The sequence below is a fragment of the Diachasma alloeum genome, unplaced genomic scaffold, assembly GCF_001412515.2.
Source record: "Diachasma alloeum isolate Michigan unplaced genomic scaffold, Dall2.0 Dall_scaffold_00280, whole genome shotgun sequence".
NCBI lineage: Eukaryota > Metazoa > Arthropoda > Insecta > Hymenoptera > Braconidae > Diachasma > Diachasma alloeum.
The window spans coordinates 640,280-664,006 of NW_021680419.1; the positions used below are offsets into that span (position 1 = coordinate 640,280).

The 23,727-nt window shown below is 38.9% G+C and overlaps 8 protein-coding genes across 9 annotated transcripts in view; 2 read left to right on the plus strand and 6 right to left on the minus strand.

Moving 5' to 3' along the window:
- Positions 1-147: 147 nt before the first annotated feature.
- On the minus strand, positions 148-1,717 carry LOC107038349 (exosome complex component CSL4). Its single transcript, XM_015257392.2, has 5 exons — positions 1,442-1,717; positions 1,238-1,353; positions 891-1,139; positions 434-515; positions 148-330 (listed from the first exon to the last, which is right to left on the minus strand). The coding sequence occupies exons 1-5, from the start codon at positions 1,476-1,478 to the stop codon at positions 188-190; spliced, it is 627 nt and encodes a 208-aa protein (XP_015112878.1). The 5' UTR covers positions 1,479-1,717; the 3' UTR covers positions 148-187.
- Positions 1,624-4,952, plus strand: LOC107038348 (beta-ureidopropionase). The gene is made up of 5 exons (XM_015257391.1): positions 1,624-1,808; positions 2,622-2,869; positions 3,159-3,547; positions 4,080-4,397; positions 4,747-4,952. Exons 1-5 carry the CDS (start codon positions 1,714-1,716, stop codon positions 4,837-4,839), a joined length of 1,143 nt encoding a protein of 380 aa, XP_015112877.1. The 5' UTR covers positions 1,624-1,713; the 3' UTR covers positions 4,840-4,952.
- Positions 4,854-10,726, minus strand: LOC107038332 (peregrin). Its single transcript, XM_015257375.2, has 6 exons — positions 10,288-10,726; positions 9,055-9,446; positions 8,006-8,725; positions 6,551-7,432; positions 5,580-6,035; positions 4,854-5,133 (listed from the first exon to the last, which is right to left on the minus strand). Exons 1-6 carry the CDS (start codon positions 10,417-10,419, stop codon positions 4,953-4,955), a joined length of 2,763 nt encoding a protein of 920 aa, XP_015112861.1. The 5' UTR covers positions 10,420-10,726; the 3' UTR covers positions 4,854-4,952.
- Positions 10,727-10,774: 48 nt separating this feature from the next.
- The window catches only part of LOC107038346 (flotillin-2), a 112,746-nt gene continuing 99,793 nt past the window's right edge, over positions 10,775-23,727 (plus strand). For both annotated transcript variants that reach the window (XR_001460893.2, XM_015257389.2), the window contains exon 1: positions 10,775-11,168. Coding sequence is in view for 1 of the 2 variants with exons in the window: in XM_015257389.2 (XP_015112875.1) it covers positions 11,120-11,168 (49 nt within the window). In the remaining variant the exon portion in view is untranslated. The remainder of the gene's footprint in view (positions 11,169-23,727) is intronic.
- LOC107038344 (glucose dehydrogenase [FAD, quinone]-like) lies at positions 12,581-14,459 on the minus strand. Its single transcript, XM_015257387.1, has 2 exons — positions 13,928-14,459; positions 12,581-13,857 (listed from the first exon to the last, which is right to left on the minus strand). Exons 1-2 carry the CDS (start codon positions 14,457-14,459, stop codon positions 12,581-12,583), a joined length of 1,809 nt encoding a protein of 602 aa, XP_015112873.1.
- LOC107038340 (glucose dehydrogenase [FAD, quinone]) lies at positions 14,775-16,751 on the minus strand. Its single transcript, XM_015257383.1, has 2 exons — positions 16,220-16,751; positions 14,775-16,150 (listed from the first exon to the last, which is right to left on the minus strand). Exons 1-2 carry the CDS (start codon positions 16,749-16,751, stop codon positions 14,871-14,873), a joined length of 1,812 nt encoding a protein of 603 aa, XP_015112869.1. The 3' UTR covers positions 14,775-14,870.
- LOC107038343 (glucose dehydrogenase [FAD, quinone]-like) lies at positions 17,722-19,614 on the minus strand. Its single transcript, XM_015257386.1, has 2 exons — positions 19,083-19,614; positions 17,722-19,019 (listed from the first exon to the last, which is right to left on the minus strand). Exons 1-2 carry the CDS (start codon positions 19,612-19,614, stop codon positions 17,740-17,742), a joined length of 1,812 nt encoding a protein of 603 aa, XP_015112872.1. The 3' UTR covers positions 17,722-17,739.
- On the minus strand, positions 20,983-22,968 carry LOC107038342 (glucose dehydrogenase [FAD, quinone]). Its single transcript, XM_015257385.1, has 2 exons — positions 22,437-22,968; positions 20,983-22,373 (listed from the first exon to the last, which is right to left on the minus strand). The coding sequence occupies exons 1-2, from the start codon at positions 22,966-22,968 to the stop codon at positions 21,094-21,096; spliced, it is 1,812 nt and encodes a 603-aa protein (XP_015112871.1). The 3' UTR covers positions 20,983-21,093.

Below are 23,727 nucleotides of genomic sequence, written 5' to 3' on the forward strand. Positions count from 1 at the left end.
ATTTTTCAGGGGGAAAGTCGACTTTCGGCAAAATCGAATTTTGTCGCCGAGTGAATGTTGATTCCGATGATTCAAGCAAGGGGCCATCCAGAACTTTCAAAAGTATTTGGAAAATTAAAATGAGAATGAAAAATAATGAATAACAAATTTATTAATAAAACCTTTTGGATATTTTATTAAAGTACAATTAATCATTCCCATGACGAAGAATGATACATTCAGTTTCAGTGATAACATGTTCAGGAATAACTTTCGCAACTTTTCGAAATTCTTTAGTGAGTGTCTTGGGGCACTGCATCTCCGTCCAACTGATTGGTACCATAGAAACTCCTGGAAAACATTATTGTTGTTATTCATCTACTCATTATCAAGATTAATAAGGATTCAACAAGAGCTGAGAAATTTAATTGCGGAATATCATTTTTATGCAGACCTTCTTCGCTGTGAGCAACAACAACACCCAATTCATTCTCAGCTGTACTTAATGAGTAGGTGTGGGCTTCAGTCATGGGCATCTGTTAATGAATAATAAGGAATTCATAGAAAATTATTGGTTTCTACCGAATTTTTCATACTCGCAATGTTTTCATGATTATTTTTCCTCTTTCATTCTAACAATTAATTATTAATTAATTACTCTAAATTAATTCATAGCGTGAGAGTTAATTATGTCTCCATAACAATTTTTCATTCTCCATTTTTTCTCCATTCTATTATTTTTTAATTGTCAATTTGCATTCTCTGCATTTTTTAATGCAATTTTATCGAAGAAAAATTATAAAATGAATAAATGGGCATTCTTCCGTTTGTAAAAAAAATGACAATTAATTTTTTTTTAATTGAGAAATGTAGGTGTAGACGTAGATATTGCAACAATTGAAAAAGGATACAACTCGAGCGAGAATGATATCCCCAGGTCGAAACGACTTGTACAATTCCACCCTGTCCTTCTCAGTTGCCCTAACATCCTCTTTCCGCAATATTCCCCTGTAAGTCCTCGTCAGAACAGTATCTCCAATGCATTTCATGATGCATTTACAGAATCTTTGATTCACCACTGTTACCATTGCTGTGACAATGTCACCGGGCGTTGGAACGATGCTCTGCTCTGTTGTGCCATGAACAATTATCGTTTTAGTCTGAAATACGTTGAAAAATGTTGAATGAAGAAATTGAGAGTGAAATAAAATGGAACATGATAAATCAAGTCATCTTGATAACTTGAATATTCGTTTACATTATCGTCCTCCAATATTTCAACGGTCCCAGCCAACTTGGCATAAATATATCCATTCAATTCGTAAGTTCCAGGTCCGGGAAGACTAGTTTTATTCGCTGGACACAGCCTCTGGCCTGCAAGAAGTGGAGAAAATAGGTTAGAAAATCCACTCCGAGCTTCCAAAAGGGCGACAAATATTCATTAAAACATCTGTTACATTACCAGGAACACAAATAATAGGTCCCTGATTCTCTCCCATTGTTACACTTAATTAATCCTATTTTCCCTTTCAAAAAACAGTTTCTTGTCACACGTGTGAAATTGTAAACAACGGACGACGTGGGCGACTTTCTCGTTGAAAACGTGAACTGCATTGAGCGTCCAAACAAACAAATTAAATTCCAGGGAGTGACAGGGCACTCGACCCACTTTTTAGATCAATTGATAACGACGTCGTTGATAAATACTCAGTCAGTCGTACGTGCAGCCTCAAGATGGAAGACTTTAATCTGAGAGCAACACTCGAGAAATATATTCCCGAGCCTGAGTTGCAAAAAACATTGGCCGTTTTGTATGGGGAGGGCTGCAGGTATGAATAATAACCATTCGGAGTTTTTTATTCATGTCAAAAAATTGGGTTGAGGCGGCGTGCCAAGAATGCAAAGAAAACTCTGAAAAAATGAGAGGCTTGAGAGTTTTACGAGATAATTCGATGGTATTTTCGGAATATAAAATGGGCTCTTTAAAAAAATATGGATTTCTTCATGAAAAAGCCATAATAATAAATTTAAATTACCGTTACATTTTAAACTAGTCAATTCGTCAATATTACTGTACAATTTTTAATTATTAAATTAATCATCAGTTAAATATTTAAATTCCGAATTATGTATTAATCAATAATTTAGTTAGGAAGATTAACGATTATTTGATTAATCGAAAATCCTTTTTATGAAATTTAGTATTATTTACTCAGTAGACAATTGACAATTCCACATTATCAATTATTTTACTATTTTTTAATTTCAGTTTTTTCGAAGCTTCTGATATTCAGCCAAAGACTATTCAATTTATTTAGAAAATTACGATGATTTCAAAGCTCTTCATGAGAAATCACTTATGATGTACTTTTTCAAATTAAAAATTGTCAACGATTGTTCGTTTGCCATTGACAATTAAAATACATTTTAAAAATCTGAAGAAACATTAGAAAGTTTATGTCTGAAAGGAGAGGCTTGAGAGTTTTACGAGATAATTCGATGTTATTTTCGGAATATAACATGGGCTCTTTCAAAAAATATGGATTTCTTCATGAACAAGAAATTCATTAATCAAACGTTGTTATTAATAAATGGGGATACTCCTTCAATCTACTCCCATTGGTAATAAAAACTATTTCCAGCCTCCAAGGCATTATTCGGGATGTGACTGATTTCGACGTGAACAGTTACTCTTTGGTGGACATTGCTCGGGAGGAGTCAACGAATCCCCGGAGGATAGTTCGAGTGGGACTAATCCAAAATTCAATCGTTCTTCCCACAGAAGCACCAGTGGTTGACCAACGAAATGCTATTCATAGTAAAATTGAGGGGTACATAGAAGTGGCAGGAAGGGCCAATGTCAACATTGTTTGTCTGCAAGAGGCCTGGAGTATGCAATAATTATTTAAATGATATTCGATAGGCTAAATAGTTCTTCAAGTCCACAAGTAAAATCATTTTCGTATGCAATTGTTTATTCCTTTGATCATTTCATTCTGTTTGCCACAAGAAAATTTCAAGTCAAAGTCTTCGAGTGTTTAGCAAAGAGTAATTCATACGAAATTCGAGCAATGAAAATGATAAAAAAATTACAAAAATGCAGGCAATTATTTATTTTAATTCAGCATTCAATGTTCAAAATAAAGAGGAAATTTCACAGACGAATTTATAATTTCCAGACATGCCTTTTGCATTCTGTACAAGAGAGAAATACCCATGGGTTGAATTCGCCGAAGACGCACTGACCGGCCCCAGCACAAAATTATTATCCAAGCTTGCTAAAATTCATGAAATGGTGATAATATCCCCCATCCTGGAACGAGACAGCGTTCACGGGAATATCCTCTGGAATACTGCTGTTGTAATCGACACTGATGGCCAAGTACTGGGCAAGCACAGGAAGAATCACATCCCAAGAGTTGGGGATTTCAACGAATCCACGTATTATATGGAGGGCGATACTGGCCACCCAGTTTTTGAGACGCAATTTGGAAAAATTGGTGTCAACATTTGCTATGGACGGCATCATCCCTTGAATTGGGCGATGTTTGGAATTAATGGAGCAGAGGTAATTAAATTCGATGCCTTCAATAATCATTAGGCGTCATGAAAATTTCACCTAGAACTACCCTCACTAGGAAGATTCTTTTGAAGAAACATAGTAAAGTGTGGAAATCGTTCTTTTCTGCGAAATTCTTTAGAATTTCTTTTGGAACTCCGTAGGAATTCTATTGAAAAATTATGCAACTTCTTCATGCCTTTTTAAATACATATTTATAAAAAATGCCTATAGATGGTGTTTTCCTGTATAACTCAGTCTATTGGAATTTTTTCTATCACCTATCTCTCAAGAAAATGTTGCGATGAAATTCTATAAATAGCCCAAAAAAATAGATTGAATTTTTAATAGAATTTCTTACGAATTACGTTTTTCTATTGATTTTTCTTCATTGGATATCACTTGGAAAAAAATAACAATGAAATGATGAACATTCTCGCATTGAATACTACCCCATTATCTCTCAATAAATTAAATAAATCCGATTTAACACCCGGAAAAGCCTCATGACTATGATTGAATGAATAATTTAATCTACTAGATTGTGTTCAATCCCTCGGCAACTGTGGGCGCCTTGTCTGAGCCTCTCTGGCCCGTTGAAGCCCGATGCGCCGCGATAGCGAACAGCTACTTTACCTGTGCTATAAATCGTGTTGGAACTGAAACGTTCCCCAATGAATTTACATCGGGCGATGGGAAGCCTGCTCACAAAGACTTTGGACATTTTTACGGATCTAGTTACGTAACTGCACCCAATGGCACTCGCACTCCTGGTTTGAGTCGTCATAGAGATGGCTTACTCATCGTTGAGATGGATCTTAATGCCTGTCGTCATACGAACGATCACTGGGGTTTTCGAGTATGCTTCTGTTATATTTTTTATCACCTCATTTTTTTATCACTAAAAATTTCAAACATTCTGATTTTTTTCCAAATATAAGAATCCATGGAAATTTTGCAAAATTTTAAAAACTTCTGAGAAATTTTTCAATTAGTAAAACATTCAAATATACTTTGGAATTTATCAAAAATTAATAGGAGAAAAGTTTAATATAAATATGTTGTTATCTATTCAATCGATAATGAATGAATGAGAAATGAATAAGCAGATAAAAAAAATGAGGATGAGAAATCATAATTTAATCAATTAACAAAAAATAGCTCCTGAAATGTTGATAAAGTTAATGATAAATTTAATTATCATACAGATGACCCAGAGACTGGCGATGTACGCCGAAGCCTTCACCAAAGCTACCAACCCCGACTTCAAGCCTCAAGTCATAAAGAAAAAACAGGAGTAATGAAAACACAAAACTATTCATCAAAAATTATGTTTATGTTCTTTTCGTATGTCTTTTGATATGAACAAATTGCGTTTTCTAATAAAAAAGGATATCTATTTTAATACCATTAACTAGGACGATGATACTGTATTGAATGCCGTATTATGTGTTTGTTTGCGGTAATGGAGTGCCTCCTGGTACGCCTTCTTGACAGCTTTACGATCAGCCGGCTTTCGAGATTCGATTAGTTTAGCTTCGTCGACTTTTTGGGAAACCCCTAGTTTCTCTAATTTTTCACCAGGTAACCACTGCCTGAAATCAATCAATATTGCACAAAATAAAGGAAAACAATACATTATACTGTAGAGAAAAATTAAAATTTTATGGACATTTAATATTAATTTTCAAAAAAGTGACATTGAATTCAATTGAGAGCAGTAGGAAGACGACAATTTCAACATACTTGATTTTTTAAATAAAAACTTGAATATTGAAAACCAAATTGGGCAGAACTTCCAATCAATTTGAAATTCAAGAATGAATTGACCTCAATTCACCGGAATTTTTATGATTTCTGTCATTTGTATGGAAGAATTATTCAGAAATTTTCAGTTTTCATAATTTTTTTCATCAAACTATGAATTTTCAAGGACGAGATTCCTTAAAATTCAAGTAAGACGGTCGCTTGATGAAAATATTTCATAGTGTAAACCTCATTCATGCCGCAAAAAATGAAAAAATCCATTAAACTGATTCACCATGTTCTCTTGGTATCAAAAAACAGAACAAGATGCACAGGATCCTTATAATTAACCGCAAGTGCCAGAACATCATCAGGAGGTGCTGGAATGGGCACCCCTTTATGAACAGTTCCCCTCGGAGTGTTAGGATCAATAATCAAGGCAGGATACCACGGATAGCCCCGACACTTGGCCCAGACGAGTGTCAGTGCTTCGAGACGACCCTCGCCCCTAACTTTGCTCTTCTCATTGTCCTTAATCTTCTTCGGGGAAGGCGGCGGCTCGCTGTCCTCCTCCTCCTCCTCTTCCTCCTCATCGTCCTCCTCCTCCTCCTGCTGCTCCCGATCCTCCTCTTCCTCTTCCTCCTCCTCTTCCTCCTCAGGTTCAGGTGTCGTCGATCTACTCGTAGAGCAGCTGCTGCAGCTCGAAGACTGGCTGTCCCCCTCCCCAATATCACTGTCCATATTCCCACTCCTGTAAATAAGGACAACAGAAAATTAAAAAATCTCGTGTCACAAGAATCATAAGAAAAGAATTCTGATGGTGAATTTTAATGCAGCGGAGATTGCCATTGACAACTAAAAAACATTTTAAAAATCTGAAAAGTCATTCAAAAATAAACGTTTGGAAGGAGATTAAAAAAATAATAATTCTGTGCAAAATGTAATTTTAATGACGCTGGAGATTCCTGATTTTTTCTTCAAATTTTTCTCACGCATTTCAATTGCCAAATTTGATGATTGAAAATGATTGAATCTATAGTGTATTCTATCAACTGCAAAAAATACTTGGATATCCTCAAGTTAATTAAGAAAAAACTCGTTCCATTTACATTTGTGGTTTTTACTTTATTGAACTTTATTGTACTTCGATAGCTCCATTTTACCCCAAAATGTAAAGCAAAAAAGATAGACTTTTATGAAATGTCTTTTACCAGTGACTTAACACATTAAATTACGTACGAAATGAAGGTAATTTAGCACTCCTACCTGTAAACCCTGAAGCTGTCCGTCTGCTTCCTCAGCTCCTCACTAACAGGTGTCTGTCCCCCCTTGCTGGCCCTGGCCTTGGCCTTCCTCGTGAATAAAACCGCAGTTCTTCGATTTACCCCAACAATTTCCTTCTCCCCACTCTGACTCTCTGACTCCGTTCGACTTCTACTCACTCGTTCTCGTTTTCTCGATTTCGTTGTCTGATCGACAACCGGGGGATGAGGGTCGAGTTCAGGGTAATCCTTGCGGACCTGATCGATCAGGGCTCCCCCCTGCTCCCGCATTTTGAGCCCAGCTCTGTAGAACATCGTGTCTTTGCAGTTGTAGGCAAGACAGTTGTTCACCATGAGGGTGAAGTCACTCTGAAAATCAGAGAGACTGTTGTACTCTTGCTTCTCAATTTTCGTCTCCATTGTCGAGAGGTCCATCGGCTGGGAGACTATCTCCAGGTAATCTGGCACCTCGCTGATGTTGACGGGCTGTCCGAAGACGTCGTTAGTGTCCTTGGCTTTGATAGCCTCCAACAATGTCTGGAGAACGCTCTCCAGGGGCCTGAGCTCGAACCACAGACACTTTTCCTTCACTTTGAACAGCTCTTTCTTGAGTTTCTCACGTTTACGAACGAGTTCGCACAGCAATCTCGCTCGCTCCAGGTCTTGACGCAAGCACTGCCAGTATTTCAGCTGACGGTAGAGCTCACCCCGGAGTTCACCGTCGGGAGCAGGCGAGTGCCCTCCGAGCGGAGGTGGTCTACCGTGGGGGTGGGAACTCTGGAGACGACGGAGGAGGGGAACGCCGTTTCTGTGCTGACGTTTGAGGGTCCAGTAGGCTATCAGCCGCTGGATCAACTGACTTCGCTTGGGGAGACCTTCGGCGAGGCTGCAAGGGAAGAAAATTCGTTGACGGAATGTTGTAAAGTAATGATATAAGTGGGTTGAGTGCAAATGTTTGTTTTTCATTATTCATTCGTCTTGAAAATGAATAATGTTTTTTTTTGTGTTGATTTTTTTCAGCTGGATAAATTGTGAATAAGAAGAGTGTCTCGTCGGTCTCTTGCAGAATGGGTGTAAAACTAAAAGATTATAAAGAAAATTTTACAGTACATTTTTTTTTATTGGAATTTCAAGATTTTAGAAAGGTTTTTGATGATTGAAAGAGCTTATTTATGAGAGTAGAATGTTTCAAGCTCCCTTGGATCTCGGAATTTATTCAAAACGAATGAGTAGTAAATGAAGCAAATAATAGACGAACTCCAATTAACAATTTTCATAGATTTTTCGTGATGAAAAATTTCTCAAAGAGTTTACGGAAATTTCATCCAGAAATTTCATGATAACCTCCTTACAAATATAATTTTTTGCCATTTTTTCCCATAGTAGTTACCAAAACCATTAAAAATTCATCATAGAAAAATGGAAAGAAGGCGTTCAGCCTGTCCCATGAAAAATTCACCTAGCAATTTCTCTAATCCTCTCCGGGGGAATAGTGGGAATAGAGATAACCGGTGCTGACGACGTCTTCTTATTAGCAATAGCCCTTCTCCTAGCCTCGGCAGGATTGGTAGACGGTTGAAAATCGGGTGGTGTATGTGCCTCGCAGTAAGCAGTCTTCTGCACGAGCATGGGCTCCCCATTAGCCGGCTGAACAGTTCTCATCCTCATGCACAAGCCCGCCTGCTGTGCACAAGTCACATGAAAAGCAGCATAACAATTGCTCTTGTGACACTGTATGCAGGCACCAGCACTTCTCCTCTTGCAAACACAACAGGTGAGCCTCCACCTGGCCGCAGGAATGCTTTCGATGCTGTCGATGGGCTCGAGGAAAACAGTATTAGCAAAACGAACTTCTGGTATCCAGAGAGCGCAGACGACGTGCGCCCAGGTCGCTGGACGATCAGTTTGCTTGAATGCTCCACCTCGATTTGGACAGAGAACGCAGTCTACTGCTCTGGAGGGGCTCTGGAGGCACCTCCTGCAGAGCCACTGACCCTCTGGAATATAAGGTACCCCATAGCAGTCCTGGTGAACAGCTAGATTACACATGTCACAGAATAATATGGCATTGCTGTTCTGGCACTCCCCATCCATGCAAATGCAGCAAACCGCATCTTCATCAGCAGCTACACCCCCACCTCCATTGCTCTGCTGCTGAAAATACGACTCCTTCTCTAACCTAATGTAGAAAATAATCAAAGCTGAATAGCGAAATAGACTTTCAAGGAGTGCAGACGTGTAAAAAAAATTAGTAGAAAAACATGGGAATTTCTCTGAGAAATTCTTATTGAATTTCTATTGAAACTCTATTTGTTTATTCAAATAAAAGCATCGTTAGAATTTTATCTACAGATTCTATTGAATTTTATTCATAAAATTCAAAAGAATTTTTTGGAGAAAGGTTTTTTCATGAAATTTTTCCACAGATGCACGACACGTGAAATTTAAACTCTTGTAAATATCAAATTAGGGTTTATGTAACTTCAGGGGATTTGATAAAAGATCTACCTATCCATCAGAAGCTCGAAGGTATCTGGCTCCATTGGAGGCAGTCCCGACGAGATTCTTCGTTCATTGACAACTGCCAACCAGGCAGAATCCTCCTCGTCCAGGTCGTATTCAACTTCCCCATCGAGCTCCTCTCCACTCCTCTCCATAAATCTTACGTACGAATTTGGGAGGGGCTCTGCCTCACCAATTTGGTCCTCGTAACCCTCCAACTCCTTCACCACTGCTACCGGTAGAGTGCTCAAGATGGCTTTGTCTTCTTTCTCTTTTTCGAGGGTCTGGGACAGGAGCTTCTTCTCGTCTATGTCGAGGTCGTCCACTGATGCTATCGGAATACCATTGTTTATGGCGATTTTGTAGGTCTTCCCTAGTTCGTCGCCCAGGGGGTTCATCTGAAAGCGATGGGAAATTTTAGTGAAGGATTTTTTAGTGGTGAGTAAAGAGGATTTTATTAAATCGTAGAACTTTTCTAAGTGAACGATACGATTTGAACGAATTGAGCCGCATTTTTGTGTCTGGAATAATAGGACTAGAATGACGTAGAGATTTGTTAAACTTCTCGATGTCAATCTTGAGATACTGAAGATTAAAAACAATACATTTTATTCCAATCTCCTCTATTAATAAATTCAGTAGCGAAGTGAGTTTTTGAGGAATATTTCCGAATGTAAGGGTAATAACGAAATTTTTGTAATTACATTTTTTGCAGCACTCAATCGGCTTTACAAAAAAGATTTAACAAAAATTCTGCTATCCCCCTTAGATTCTGAGATATTCATTGAAAAGTGGTCAATAGTCAAAATTGAATTGTACCGTTTTACCACTTCGCTACTGAATTCTAGTGAAAATGTAACTTTTAGAAATCAACACCATCTGCCTGATTAAACAATACGTTTCAAATAAATCGGGTCTAATTTTTCAAGCCTGAAAAATTACCTTAAAAATGACTAAAAAATCGTGAAACTTAATTTCCCTATTGTCGAGTTATTAACAACTAAATCCAGTCCATTATATTCCAATCTTCACTATTCCTAAATTATTGTGGATATAGAACATTTAAAAATGATAACTATCCCCCAAAAAACGATACTATTCAACCAAATTACGACTCATTTTTCAAGCCTGAAAAACTACCTTAAAAATCAACCAAAAATTGTCAGGGATTCATTCACCCCCATTCTCCCCAATCCCCAAACTGCATCGAATATTTATACTTTGATAATTAAATTTTACCAGAACAAAACGTGTGGCTTCCTGCGGACTAAGTACTTCCTGATTAGCCGCTGCAGTGGTATCATTCTTCACCCCCATCCTGCTCCTCTTCTTCTTATTCGATTGTGGGGTATTCATGCTACTCTTGTTCATCTCGCAATGTCCTGAACTACCAAACAATCGAGTGCATTACGTGGTAACAGCAGGACAGGTGCTCCAATAGTGCATCAACATTGCCCAAAACATCTCTCAATCCCTCGATTTTTCACTTTACCCACAACCATTCCCACCAATTCTCGCAGCAATAATGTTTCCCAAATAATTTCACTGGTCTTTTCCCTATTTAACCGATAAATAACGTCACGTTATCATTTGAAACAGTGAAATGTTACTTAGAGGTTATAAGATGCTTCGCGAAAATATTCCAAACATCCAAACTGATCCAAACACACCGGAACTGGGCGCGATCATCGCGCCATTTTGTTTACCCAACGTTGGCACCTCTGCCCTTCCAGTGTTGTGCATTCATCGCGTCGGTGTGCGTGTGTTTGGGGTTTGGGCAGTGGCTTTCGGGTAAAATTTCCGCGGTGGCTCCGGGACTCACGACGAAAGAGAAAAAAAAGAGTGAACGAAAATAAAAAGTGTAAAGTGAAGGTTTTGACGTAGTGTTGTACATCGTATACGCGGGGTTATAGTTTAGCTATTGGGTTCACATGGGAATCAGTGGTCGTTAGTGACAATTAGAAAATATTAATTGAAACATTATTTCGTGTCTCGTGAGCCCTGTGTATTTATCATTTTTTTTTTCATCCAAGGAAAAACAGTACAAGGATAACATTTATCTGGTTTTACCATGGGAAACGTACACACTTGCGGCCCAAATGAAGCTCTTGTTGTATCAGGTATATTTATTTGTTGAATACTGCAATTTACGCATGATTGCTTGTTTAATGTTTGTTTATTTTGCGTCATGGGTTTTTAAATTTTCTCAGTATTGACAATTGGTGCGCTGGGGGAGCGAGGGTACTGATAAGAACGATTGTGTCATAATTCGAGGTTATCGTTGGGATCTGTCGCCGGTATTGAGGAAAAGGGGTTTCTCCGGGCTTTGGATTTTATTGTGTTGATTTGTAGATGAGCTGGTGGCTTTATATAACGTTGTTTTTGTCAGTATCTCGCTCTTCCTGCTGATGCATGCGTTCTGGAGGAGATGAGTCATACAGCATGCCTACACTGACAAATTCGTTGTACGACGTGGATGGATGGAAACATGAGTAATATAGACCGTCCGGCAATAGATTTTTAGTGGCTAGTTCATTTGGAAGTTTATTACACTGCTGGGGATGGGGGGGAATAATTTGAGGGGTAGTGGTTGAGTCTTTGATGATGTTTTATTAAATCAGCACCTCTTTTAGTGACATGTTAATTGTTGTTGCTAAAAAAAATCCGCTGATACTTCTGGTATGATGAAAGCATCGGCCATCCTCACTCCTTTAAATCCATGCATTCGTAATTCAGGGTCAACAGTAGCAGATGAGTCTGCAGATAATCAGATTTAAACAGTCCCCATGTTATGATTAAAGCCAAATTCTGATGGCTCACATTCAGGATTTTTTTAATAAAAAAAATTATTAGAATCAATAGAATCAATACTCTTAAATTATTACTGTTAAGAAGTTCTTAACAGTGATAATTTAAGAGTATAAGACAAAGTAATAAGAATAACTGAAACAAGAAAAAAGAAAAAAAACACGTTCAGGAATTTGTATATTACTTTAGTGAAAAGTTTGGGATTTAGATAACTAATGTTAGTTTAATAGCTTCGACCATAGTTTCACAATAGTTTTATTATCGAAAAGAAATTCCGACCAATTATGGGGTCATTAAAATTCATCGCAACTTGTTGATTTTTTCATGATTTTTTAATTAAATCAGCGCCCTTCTCGGTGATCAGGTAAATTGTTGGTAAATAACCCACTGGTGCTGTCGGTACGATGAAAGCATCGACCACCCTCAGTCCTTGAAATCCACACATTCGTAATTCAGGGTCAACAACAACAGATGAGTCGGTAGGTGGTCATATTTTAACGGTAGTAAACATGTGAGCCCAATTCGAATGACTCATAGACAAGAATTTCATTATAACATTAATGAAAAGCTTGGGATTTAGATAACTCTAATGTTAGTTTAATAGCTCCAACCAGAGCCCCAAGATCGTAAAAAAAAGATCAATTATGGGATCATTAAAATTCATCACAACTGGTAGGGAAGAATTTATGATACATAAAGAAGATTCATCGGGTAGTGTTCAATCCTACCACGATTTTTTAATCATATCAGCGCCTTTCTCGGCGATCATGTAAGTTGTCGCTGACAAATGACCCACTGGCATTTCTGGCATGATGGATGCGTCAATGACCCTCAATCCTCCAATTCCATACACTCGTAATTCCGGATCAACAACAGCAGATGAGTCTGTTGATGGTCCCATTTTAACAGTACCCATGTCATGATTGAAGGTAACTGTTACATGTTGGATTGCGCAACGCCAGTAATCATCCGTGCCGAATTCAAATGACTCACATCCAGGAATTTTTGTATCATGTAGTTTAGTGCCATATTGCTGAAAAGCTTTAGATTCAGATACCTTTATTGCAATTTTAACAGCTTCAACCAGAGTTTCCAGATCGTTTGAATCGTCGAAGAGATTAGGATCAATTAAGGGGTGATCATTAATATTAGTTGATCTCAATTTGATGCGTCCCTTACTCTGAATAAGTTGCACGGCGGGCCAAATCGCCCAGGCATCTTGACCCTCAATGGGCTTCCAAACGGCGTCATAAATTTCTTGAGTGACACGACGTCCCCTTCGGAAGTTTTCCTCGTTATCCCCATTGAATGTTGATGTACGAAATACCAATTCTACATCTGGTCGAACGTCTTTTGCGTATTTTGTGCGAACGAATGCGAGGCCTTCGTTAGCATTAGGTGTAGAATATGGCCCAGTGCCTTTGATGGCGTATTGAAGTACAGCTTTTGTTGTTTCAACGTTTTTCTGGATTAGAGTGACACTTTGATTCACCAAAAACGTGAGTCCAGCAAAAGCCACGTGGTCACAAAGATTATATCCAACTTTAGCATCTTTTACCACTCTGATTCCCAATTCCTCCAGATGCTCTTTGGGTCCAATTCCGGACAGCATTAGAAGCTTCGGCGTGTCAATTGCCCCGGCTGACAGAATCACCTCTTTGCTTGCATTAATTCGATATGTTCTATTGTTTTTCGTGAACTCCACACCATAGGCACAATTGTTTCCGTCAATTAGTACCCGCGATACTCTCGCCTCTGTTACAATATCCAAGTTTGATCGCCTGACTTGTAGGTATGCTTTTGATGAACTGCACCGTGTACCATCCAGCATCATGAATTGGCCGTATGAAAATCCAATCTGTCGTCGCCCATTGTAATCAATGATATCGTAGCCCAGTTCTCTCCCAGATTCCAAAAATTTGCTTGCGAGGGGTGTTCGCCATGAAACATCCTGCACGTGTAAATATCCACTCTTACCATGATACGATTCATCCACTGTCTCTGAAGACAAAATAATCATATATATGAGGTATACTAGTATGAGAAATGTAGCTGAGGGCTTGTTACGTACCTCGAAGTTTGGCACGTTCACTCTTCTTGAAATATGGTAACACGTCATCATATGACCAACCGTAATTTCCCTGCTGAGCCCAAAGGTCGAAATCTAGCTTATTTCCTCTGGAGTAAACCATGCTGTTGATGGTGCTGGAACCACCCAGCGCTTTTCCCTTTGGATAGGGACACCTCCTGTCTATTATACCCAAGCATGCCTTTTTCTGAGGCTCGATTGTGTATTGCCAGTCATATTCAGAATTCACGAAAGAAAGCATCGGTACTTGATTCAAAATTCCTTCTGGTTTACCGGCTTCGAGAAGCAAAACCTTCCAGTTTCTATTTTCAGATAGTCGATTGGCTACTGGGGCACCACCAGGACCAGAACCAACGACAATAAAGTCATAGTCAGAAAATCTGGGTAATGGTTGGGTTTTGATGGCATAGGTGTTCGTTAGTCCGTAATTTTTTAGGAGTTCCAATATATGTATTCCTGCCGATGAATTTATCATCAGCAGTAATGGAATTAAAATTTGAACTATCGCCCTCATCTTTCTGGAATTTGGAATCGCTCAGATGAATAAAAAAAAATGAAATTGCAAAATTTGTGAAATGTTCAACTCTCCGCGATTTACTTACCCCGGAAACCAAATTTCACGATTTTTACTTGAAACACGATTTATATAGCGTGTTTTGAAATAATTGGACGTGTTATTGTTGGATCAATATACATGTCATAAATAACACAGGTGATTTGTACATTTTTATCATCACATCTCCTTTCCCATTCTTTATTTGCGTTTATGTCTGCGATTTTGAAAAAATAAACAAATCGCAGTGACGAGTACAATTTAGTTACTAGACACTTCGTCAGATTGATAATTTAATTCCAATATTTGGAGATATTTTTAGTGAATGATAATAGTAGCTAATAGTTCAGGGAGAGAATGTTGATATAATTCTTAAGCCTGCCATGATTTTTTAATCATATCAGCACCTTTCTCGGCGATCATGTAACTTGTGGCTGACAAATGTCCCACTGGTATTTCCGGCATGATTGAAGCATCGATGACCCTCAGTCCTCCAACTCCATGTACTCGTAATTCCGGATCAACAACAGCTGCAGAGTCTGTAGTTGGACCCATTTTAGCAGTTCCCATCTCATGATTAAAGGTACTTGTGACATGGCGAATTGCGCAACGCCAGTAATCATCCGAGGCGAATTCTAACGACTCACACCCAGGGATTTTTATCTCATGCATTTTACTGCCGTATTTCTGAAAAGCTTGAGATTTAGATATCTCTATCGCGAGTTTAACTCCTTCAACAAGAATTTCCACATCGATTGGATTGTCCAAGAGGTTGGGATCAATTAGTGGAGGATCCCGAATATTGGTTGAATTCAATGTGATGCGTCCCTTACTATGAGCAAGTTGCACACTCGGCCAAATTGTCCAGGCATGTTGACCTATGATAGGCTTCCAAACTGTGTCATAAACTTCTTGGCTAATACGTCGTGCTTTTCGGAAGCTTCCATCATTATCGCTGTGGAATGATCCTGCGCGGAAAAGTAATTCGAGATCTGGTCGCTCATCAGTTGCGTATTTTGTACGAGTGAATGCTACGGCCGCGGGGCCAGTTGTAGAATATGGTCCAGTTCCTTGAATAGCGTATTGGAGTACAGCTCTTGGTGTTAGTGTATTTTTTGCAAGCAACGTGACACTTTGGTTCACCAAGAACGTGAGACCAGAGAAAGCAACATGGTCACAAAAATTATACCCAACTTTAGCATCCTTCACAACGTTGATTCCCAACTCTTGAAGATGCTCTTTGGGTCCAATTCCAGAAAGCATCAATATTTGCGGTGTGTTGATTGTGCCGGCTGATAAGATCACCTCTTTTCTAGCATTAATTCGATATGATTTATTGTGTTTGATGAACTCTACGCCGTACGCATGATTCTTCTCATCAATTAATACTCTCGATACTGTTGCTTCTGTCACGATATCCAAGTTTGACCGGTTTATCCGTAGATATGCTTTTGAAGCACTGCATCGTGTACCATTCAACATAGTCAATTGACTATCCGAGAATCCAATCTGTCGTTGTCCATTGTAGTCGATAACATCGTATCCCAGTTCTTTCCCGGATTCTAAAAATGCTGCTGTGAGAGGAGTACGCCAAGGAGCATTTTGCACATGTACATACCCATCTCTGCCGTGATACGATTCATCCACTGGCTCTGAAGAAAAAAAAAATCATTCAAATTTTCATCAATCACTTTCTACAAATAAAGAAAATTGTTACATACCATTAAGATTTGCGCGTTCACTCTTCTTGAAATATGGCAGGACTTCATCGTATGACCAACCATAATTTCCCTGTGCAGCCCAAATGTCAAAATCCAATTTATGTCCTCTCGAGTAAACCATACCATTTATGGTGGTGGTACCACCTAACGATTTTCCTTTGGGAATGGGACATCTTTGATTTATTATTCCTAGACATGCTTTTCTCTGCGGCTCACTCCTGTATTTCCAATCGTATTCGGAATTAACAAAGGACAACATCGGTATTTGATTCGAGATCCGTTCCGGCTGACCGGCCTCTAGGAGTAAAATCCTCCAGTTCTTATTCTCTGATAAACGATTGGTCACTGGAGAACCACCAGGACCGGCTCCAACGACAATGAAATCATAATCACTGAATCTTGGTAATTGTTCCGTTTTAATTGCGTAAGTGTTTGTCAGTCCATAATTGGCGAGCAGTCTCAGAATATGTATTGCTGCTGATGAATTTATTATCAGCAATAATGAAACGAGGATTCCAGTTAAAATTCGCATTTTCAGAGAATTTCAACCATCTATAACTGACTTATTCCGGGATCCCACTAGTACGGATTGTATGTTGTGTAACGAGATATATAGCTGAGGTGCAGAAAAATTATCGGCATGCAATAAATTATGCAGGTGATCCAAAGTTTATTTATTATTACATTGTATTATCATTCCTTATGTAAGCTTATATTTTCCACCTGCGGAAAATAACCAAATCGCAGAGTTGGATATGAATATCAATCAAATGAAAATCAAATCGTTGATTGACAAATTCATCGTCAGCATCTTAGGCCGTCTCCTTGCATTTCATCATTCTGAACAAGGGGATGATTAGATAATCGCCTAATCGTAATGATTGTCACATGACTTACCGCATATTCATACGTGACAAAAAATCCCCTCCAGTACCATGAGCTTGACAAGACACGTGAAAAATATTCTTAGTTATATGATGCAGAGAGAAACAATGCCGGCCTCGATCCATCAATTTTCTCAATTCAATCATTAGGAACATGTGGGCGTGTTCATTCCTAGCGTTATTCTAGAAAGCTTCCTCGACCTTCGACCCCACTGATTGATGAATATTGATACCCACCGGTATTGTTGACGCGATGGATGCATTGATGACTCTCACTCTTTCACTGCCATTCATTTGTAATTGAGGTTCAACAATAGCTGATAAATGGACTGTCTACTTTGGTAGATGGTAACATTTCAACAGTGTTATGATTGAAGGTTGCAGCTACATCGTGAAGTACCCAACGTCATTGATTATCTGAGTCTATATCTAACGATTCACATTCCGAAATTATTGTATCTTATAGTTTAAGGTTGCATTGTGATCAGTTATGGAATGATCATCGGATTGGTAATTAATTCTTATGATTCGAGGTACTATATGGACAGATTTTTCAATCCCACGTCTTTATTCACTAGATTATAAACATCTAAGGATTATTGGTTATGTGAGAAGGAATAGTTGATGCTGCATTTTCTAGGTAGACCATGCACATTTGATCATATCAGCACCTTTTTCGCCGATCATGTAAACTGTTGCCACCAAATGACCCACTGGTACCTCCGGCATTATAGATGCATCGACAACCCTCAAACCCTTTACTCCATATACTCTTAATTCAGGGTCAACGACGGCCGTAGAATCTGAGGATGGTCCCATCTTGGCGGTACCGACTTCATGAAGGAAGGGATACGTTAAAAGTTTAAGTGCGCAATACCAGTAATCATCCGAGGCGAATTCGAAATTCTCACACCCAGGAATTTTGATATCATGTAGTTTGCTGCCATATTGTTGGAAAGCTTTGGTTTTAGATACCGCTATTGAGAGTTTAATACCTTCTACAAGAATTTCTAAATCGATTGGATCGTGCAAAAGGTTGGGATCAATTATGGGATGATCCTCAATATTAGTTGATTTTAGCTTAATGCGTCCTTTGCTACGAGATAGTTGAACAGCTGGTAGGATCATCCAGGCGTCTTGGCCCTCAATGGGCTTCCAAACTGTGTCATAAATTTCTTGGCTCACACGGCGCGCCGCTCGATAGCCTTCATCATTATCCGCATGCAGTGCCCCTGCGAAAAACAACAATTCAAGGTCTGGTCTGGCATCAGTTGCATATTTTGTACGGGTGAATGCAAGTGCTTCGCCACCAGTTGTAGAATACGGCCCAGTTCCGTTGACAGCATATTCTAGTGCAGTTTCTGGGGTTTGTGTGTTTTTTACAATCAGACTGACACTCTGGTTCACCAGAAACGTGAGTCCAGGAAAACTCACATGATCACAGAAGTTATATCCAACTTTAGCATCCTTTACAACTTTAATTCCCAATTCGTCGAGATGTTTTTTAGGTCCAATTCCAGATAGCATCAATAGTTGGGGTGTGCTGATTGTTCCGGCAGATAGAATCACCTCTTTACTCGCATTAATTCGGTATGTCCTGTTGTTTTTTATAAACTCGACACCATAGGCACGATTGTTCTTGTCAATTAATACTTTTGTTACAGTTGCTTCTGGTACAATATCCAAGTTCAACCGCTTTACACGAAGGAATGCCCTCGAAGCACTGCATCGCGAACCGTCCAACCTTGTCGAATGAGAATAGGAGAATCCAACTTGCTTTTCCCCATTGTAGTCTATAACGTCATATCCTAGTTCTTTCGCGGAATTTACGAAAGCTGTTGAAAGAGGCGTGCGCCACAGTGGAGTCTGCACGTGTAAATATCCCTCCCTGCCATGATAATGTTCGTCGACTGGTTCTGAAGACAAATGCATGGGATGTAAATAAACTGTTACTGTTGAAAAAAAAAACTTCTACACACCTTCCAGTCTAGCTCGTTCACTCTTCTTGAAATACGGCAATATCTCATCATACGACCAACCATAATTTCCTTGTTTAGCCCAAAGGTCGAAATCAATTCTATTTCCTCTAGCGTAAACCATGCCATTTATGGAACTCGAACCACCCACTGATTTTCCCTTTGTGTGGGCACCTCTTCGATCAATCAAACCTAAGGAGGCTTTTTCCTGAGGTACACTCACGTATTGCCAGTCGTATTCCGATCCCACAAAAGAAACTGCCGGTATTTGGTGCAAAATTCCTTCTGGTTTACCAGCTTCTAGAAGTAAAACCTTCCAATTTTGATTTTCTGATAGGCGATTGGCTACTGGAGCACCACCAGCCCCGGAACCCACAATGATGAAATCATACTCTTTGAATCTTGGTAATTTTTCGATTCTCATTCCATAAGGGCCTGTTAGTCCATAATCGGCGAGGAGCTCCAAAATATATATCCCTGCGGACGAATTTATCATCAGCAGTAATGGAACCAGTATTCGAATTGTTACCTTCATTTTTCTGAAATTTCACACCCTTAGAATAGAACAGAAAAATTAGATCCTGAGTATCTGAAAATTGAGTCTAGTACTCACCCGTGAGATCCAATACGGAGTACACTTTCCGTGACAACTTATATAGATTAAGTATGAAAGAATTGTGAGATCGATATGCATTCAATAAATTACACAGGTGATTGAATGTATTTTCATCATCGCACTTTATTTATAATTCGTTATTTGAGCTAATGTCTGTCGTCCGATAAAAATAATATTTATTTACACTTGAAATTCAGTTCTTCATTTACAATGCAACTTTACAGGTTTTGAAGCACTGCATCGTGTACCATTCAACATAGTTAATTGACTATCCGGAATTCAACGTGAATCAATTTTCTTTGGAAATGGGACAGTTCCATCTGTGGAAAATAATCAAATCACCGTATTGGATTGAATATCAATCAAATGACAATTAACTCATTCATTGAGAATTCATCGTCAGCATCTCAGACCGTCTCCATGCATTCCATCATGCTGAACAACGGGATGAGTATATAATCACATAATCACAGTCATAATGATCATCACATGACGGTCATTTTCTTCGAACCCGGCGGATTTTCAAATTTGACGTGATTTCGCATCCTTGGTGACTTAGCTAAAAAATACATCAGCTATACCTTTCCACGATTAATTACCATTAGATGGACTCTGTAGTAAAAGTCAAACCCCGTTTGCCGACAGTATGAAGAAAAATTCTGTTGGTCTCTCGATCGAAAAAACTTTTCTGGTTCGTGTTTTTATAGTCCTCAGCTTCGCTTCGAGAAATTCTTTTCCGGCATTTTGACGAAAATATACATTTTCATATGAAACTCCATTTGTAATTGAGATATGCGACATAACTTCTCCTTCACTACCATCGGATCATGAACATTGAAGAAGAAGATGAACGTGGCAAGCTACCAAAAATACTTAGTTATATCAGAGACAGAGAAACAACGCCGTCCTCGATCCATTCATTTTCTCAATTCAGTCATTAGGAACATATGGGGGTGTTTATTCGTGGGGTTATTCTGGAAACCTTTGACCTTCGATCTCACTGATTGATGAATATTGATGCATTGATGACTCTCACTCCTTCAATGCCATTCATTTGTAATTGAGGTTCAACAATAGCTGATAAATGGACTGTTTACTTTGGTAGATGGTAACATTTCAACAGTGTTATGATTGAAGGTTGCTGCTATATCGTGAAGTACCCAACGTCATTGATTATCTAAGTCGATATCTAACGATTCACATTCCGAAATTATTGTATCTTATAGTTTAAGGTTGCATTGTGATCAGTTATGGAATGATCATCCGATTGGTAATTAATTCTTATGATTCGAGGTACTATATGGATAGATTTTTCAATCCCACGTCTTTATTCACTACATTATAAATACATCCAAGGATTATTGGTTATGTGAGAAGGAATAGTTGATGCTGCATTTTCTAGGTAGACCATGCACATTTGATCATATCAGCACCTTTTTCGCCGATCATGTAAACTGTTGCCACCAAATGACCCACTGGTACCTCCGGCATTATAGATGCATCGACAACCCTCAAACCCTTTACTCCATATACTCTTAATTCAGGGTCAACGACGGCAGTAGAATCTGAGGATGGCCCCATCTTGGCGGTACCGACTTCATGAAGGAAGGGAATTGTTAAATGTTTAGCTGCGCAATACCAGTAATCATCGGTGGCAAATTCGAAATTCTCGCACCCAGGAATTTTTATATCATGTAGTTTACTGCCATATTGTTGGAAAGCTTTGGTTTTAGATACCGCTATTGAGAGTTTAATACCTTCTACAAGAATTTCTAAATCGATTGGATCGTGCAAAAGGTTGGGATCAATTATGGGATGATCCTCAATATTAGTTGATTTTAGCTTAATGCGTCCTTTGCTACGAGATAGTTGAACAGCTGGTAGGATCATCCAGGCGTCTTGGCCCTCAATGGGCTTCCAAACTGTGTCATAAATTTCTTGGCTCACACGGCGCGACACTCGAAGGCCTCCATCATTATCCGCATGCATCGCCCCTCCGGAAAAAAACAATTCAAGGTCTGGTCTGACATCAGTTGCATATTTTGTACGGGTGAATGCAAGTGCTTCGCCACCAGTTGTAGAATACGGCCCAGTTCCATTGACAGCATATTCTAGTGCACTTTCTGGGGTTCGTATGTTTTTTAGAATCAAACTGACACTTTGGTTCACCAGAAACGTGAGTCCAGGAAAACTCACATGATCACACAAGTTATATCCAACTTTCGCATCCTTTACAACTTTAATTCCCAATTCGTCGAGATGTTTTTTAGGTCCAATTCCAGATAGCATCAATAGTTGGGGTGTGTTGATCGTTCCGGCAGATAGAATCACCTCTTTACTCGCATTAATTCGGTATGTCTTGTTGTTTTTTATAAACTCGACACCATAGGCACGATTGTTCTTGTCAATTAATACTTTTGCTACAGTCGCTTCTGGTACAATATCCAAGTTCAACCGCTTTACACGAAGGAATGCCCTCGAAGCACTGCATCGCGAACCATCCAACCTTGTCGAATGAGAATAGGAGAATCCAACTTGCTTTTCCCCATTGTAGTCTATAACGTCATATCCTAGTTCTTTCGCGGAATTTACGAAAGCTGTTGAAAGAGGCGTGCGCCACAGTGCATTCTGCACGTGTAAATATCCCTCCCTGCCATGATAATGGTCGTCGACTGGTTCTGAAGACAAATGCATAGGATGTAAATAAACTGCTACTGTTGAAAAAAAAAAATTCTACATACCTTCCAGTCTAGCTCGTTCACTCTTCTTGAAATACGGCAATATCTCATCATACGACCAACCATAGTTTCCTTGTTTAGCCCAAAGGTCGAAATCAATTCTATTTCCTCTAGCGTAAATCATGCCATTTATGGAACTCGAACCACCCACCGATTTTCCCTTTGTGTGGGCACCTCTTCGATCTATCAAACCTAAGGAGGCTTTTTTCTGAGGTACACTCACGTATTGCCAGTCGTATTCCGATCCCACCAAAGAAACTGCCGGTATTTGGTGCAAAATTCCTTCTGGTTTACCAGCTTCTAGAAGTAAAACCTTCCAATTTTGATTTTCTGATAGGCGATTGGCTACTGGAGCACCACCAGGCCCGGAACCCACAATGATGAAATCATACTCATTGAATCTTGGTAAATTTTCGATTCTCATTCCATAAGGGCGTGTTAGTCCATAATCGGCGAGGAGCTCCAAAATATATATTCCTGCGGATGAATTTATCATCAGCAGTAATGGAACCAAGATTCGAATTGTTACCCTCATTTTTCTGAAATTTCACAAACTTAGAATAGAACAGAAAAATTAGATCCTGAGTATCTGAAAATTGAGTCTAGTACTCACCCGCGAGATCCAATACGGAGTATACTTTCCGTGACAACTTATATAGATTCAGTATGAAAGAATTGTGAGATCGATATGCATTCAATAAATTACACAGGTGATTGAATGTATTTTCATCATCGCACTTTATTTATAATTCGTTATTTAAGCTTATGTCTGTCGTCCGATAAAAATAATATTTATTTACACTTGAAATTCAGTTCTTCATTTACAATGCAACTTTACAGGTTTTGAAGCACTGCATCGTGTACCATTCAACATAGTTAATTGACTATCCGGAATTCAACGTGAATCAATTTTCGTTGGAAATGGGACAGTTCCATCTGTGGAAAATAATCAAATCACCGTATTGGATTGAATATCAATCAAATGACAATCAAATCATTCATTGAGAATTCATCGTCAGCATCTCAGACCGTCCCCATGCATTCCATCATGCTGAACAAATGGATGATTATATAATCACATAATCATAGTCATAATGATCGTCACATGACGGTCATTTTCTTCGAACCCGACGGATTTCCAAATTTGACGTGATTTCGCATCCTTGGTGACTTAGCTAAAAAATACAACATCAGCTATACCTTTCCACGATTAATTACCATTAGATATGGACTCTGTAGTAAAAGTCAAACGCCGTTTGCCGACAGTATGAAGAAAAATTCTGTTGGTCTCTCG

Excerpts from the sequence above, each read along its gene's own strand:
- LOC107038349 (XM_015257392.2), bottom strand. The coding sequence starts at position 1,478 with ATGGGAGAGAATCAGGGACCTATTATTTGTGTTCCTG. Across the intron at positions 1,140-1,237 it reads AAATATTGGAGGACGATAAT|ACTAAAACGATAATTGTTCA; the intron begins GTAAACGAATAT and ends AACGTATTTCAG. Across the intron at positions 331-433 it reads TGTTGCTCACAGCGAAGAAG|GAGTTTCTATGGTACCAATC; the intron begins GTCTGCATAAAA and ends AATGTTTTCCAG.
- LOC107038348 (XM_015257391.1), top strand. The coding sequence starts at position 1,714 with ATGGAAGACTTTAATCTGAGAGCAACACTCGAGAAATATATTCCCGAG. Across the intron at positions 2,870-3,158 it reads TTGTCTGCAAGAGGCCTGGA|ACATGCCTTTTGCATTCTGT; the intron begins GTATGCAATAAT and ends TATAATTTCCAG. Across the intron at positions 3,548-4,079 it reads TTGGAATTAATGGAGCAGAG|ATTGTGTTCAATCCCTCGGC; the intron begins GTAATTAAATTC and ends TTAATCTACTAG.
- LOC107038332 (XM_015257375.2), bottom strand. The coding sequence starts at position 10,419 with ATGAACAAGAGTAGCATGAATACCCCACAATCGAATAAGAAGAAGAGG. Across the intron at positions 9,447-10,287 it reads AAGCCACACGTTTTGTTCTG|ATGAACCCCCTGGGCGACGA; the intron begins GTAAAATTTAAT and ends CATCGCTTTCAG. Across the intron at positions 7,433-8,005 it reads AGGATTAGAGAAATTGCTAG|CCTCGCCGAAGGTCTCCCCA; the intron begins GTGAATTTTTCA and ends CTTCCCTTGCAG.
- LOC107038344 (XM_015257387.1), bottom strand. The coding sequence starts at position 14,459 with ATGAGGGCGATAGTTCAAATTTTAATTCCATTACTGCTGATGATAAAT. Across the intron at positions 13,858-13,927 it reads TGAACGTGCCAAACTTCGAG|AGACAGTGGATGAATCGTAT; the intron begins GTACGTAACAAG and ends TTTTGTCTTCAG.
- LOC107038340 (XM_015257383.1), bottom strand. The coding sequence starts at position 16,751 with ATGCGAATTTTAACTGGAATCCTCGTTTCATTATTGCTGATAATAAAT. Across the intron at positions 16,151-16,219 it reads TGAACGCGCAAATCTTAATG|AGCCAGTGGATGAATCGTAT; the intron begins GTATGTAACAAT and ends TTTTTTCTTCAG.
- LOC107038343 (XM_015257386.1), bottom strand. The coding sequence starts at position 19,614 with ATGAAGGTAACAATTCGAATACTGGTTCCATTACTGCTGATGATAAAT. Across the intron at positions 19,020-19,082 it reads TGAACGAGCTAGACTGGAAG|AACCAGTCGACGAACATTAT; the intron begins GTGTGTAGAAGT and ends ATTTGTCTTCAG.
- LOC107038342 (XM_015257385.1), bottom strand. The coding sequence starts at position 22,968 with ATGAGGGTAACAATTCGAATCTTGGTTCCATTACTGCTGATGATAAAT. Across the intron at positions 22,374-22,436 it reads TGAACGAGCTAGACTGGAAG|AACCAGTCGACGACCATTAT; the intron begins GTATGTAGAATT and ends ATTTGTCTTCAG.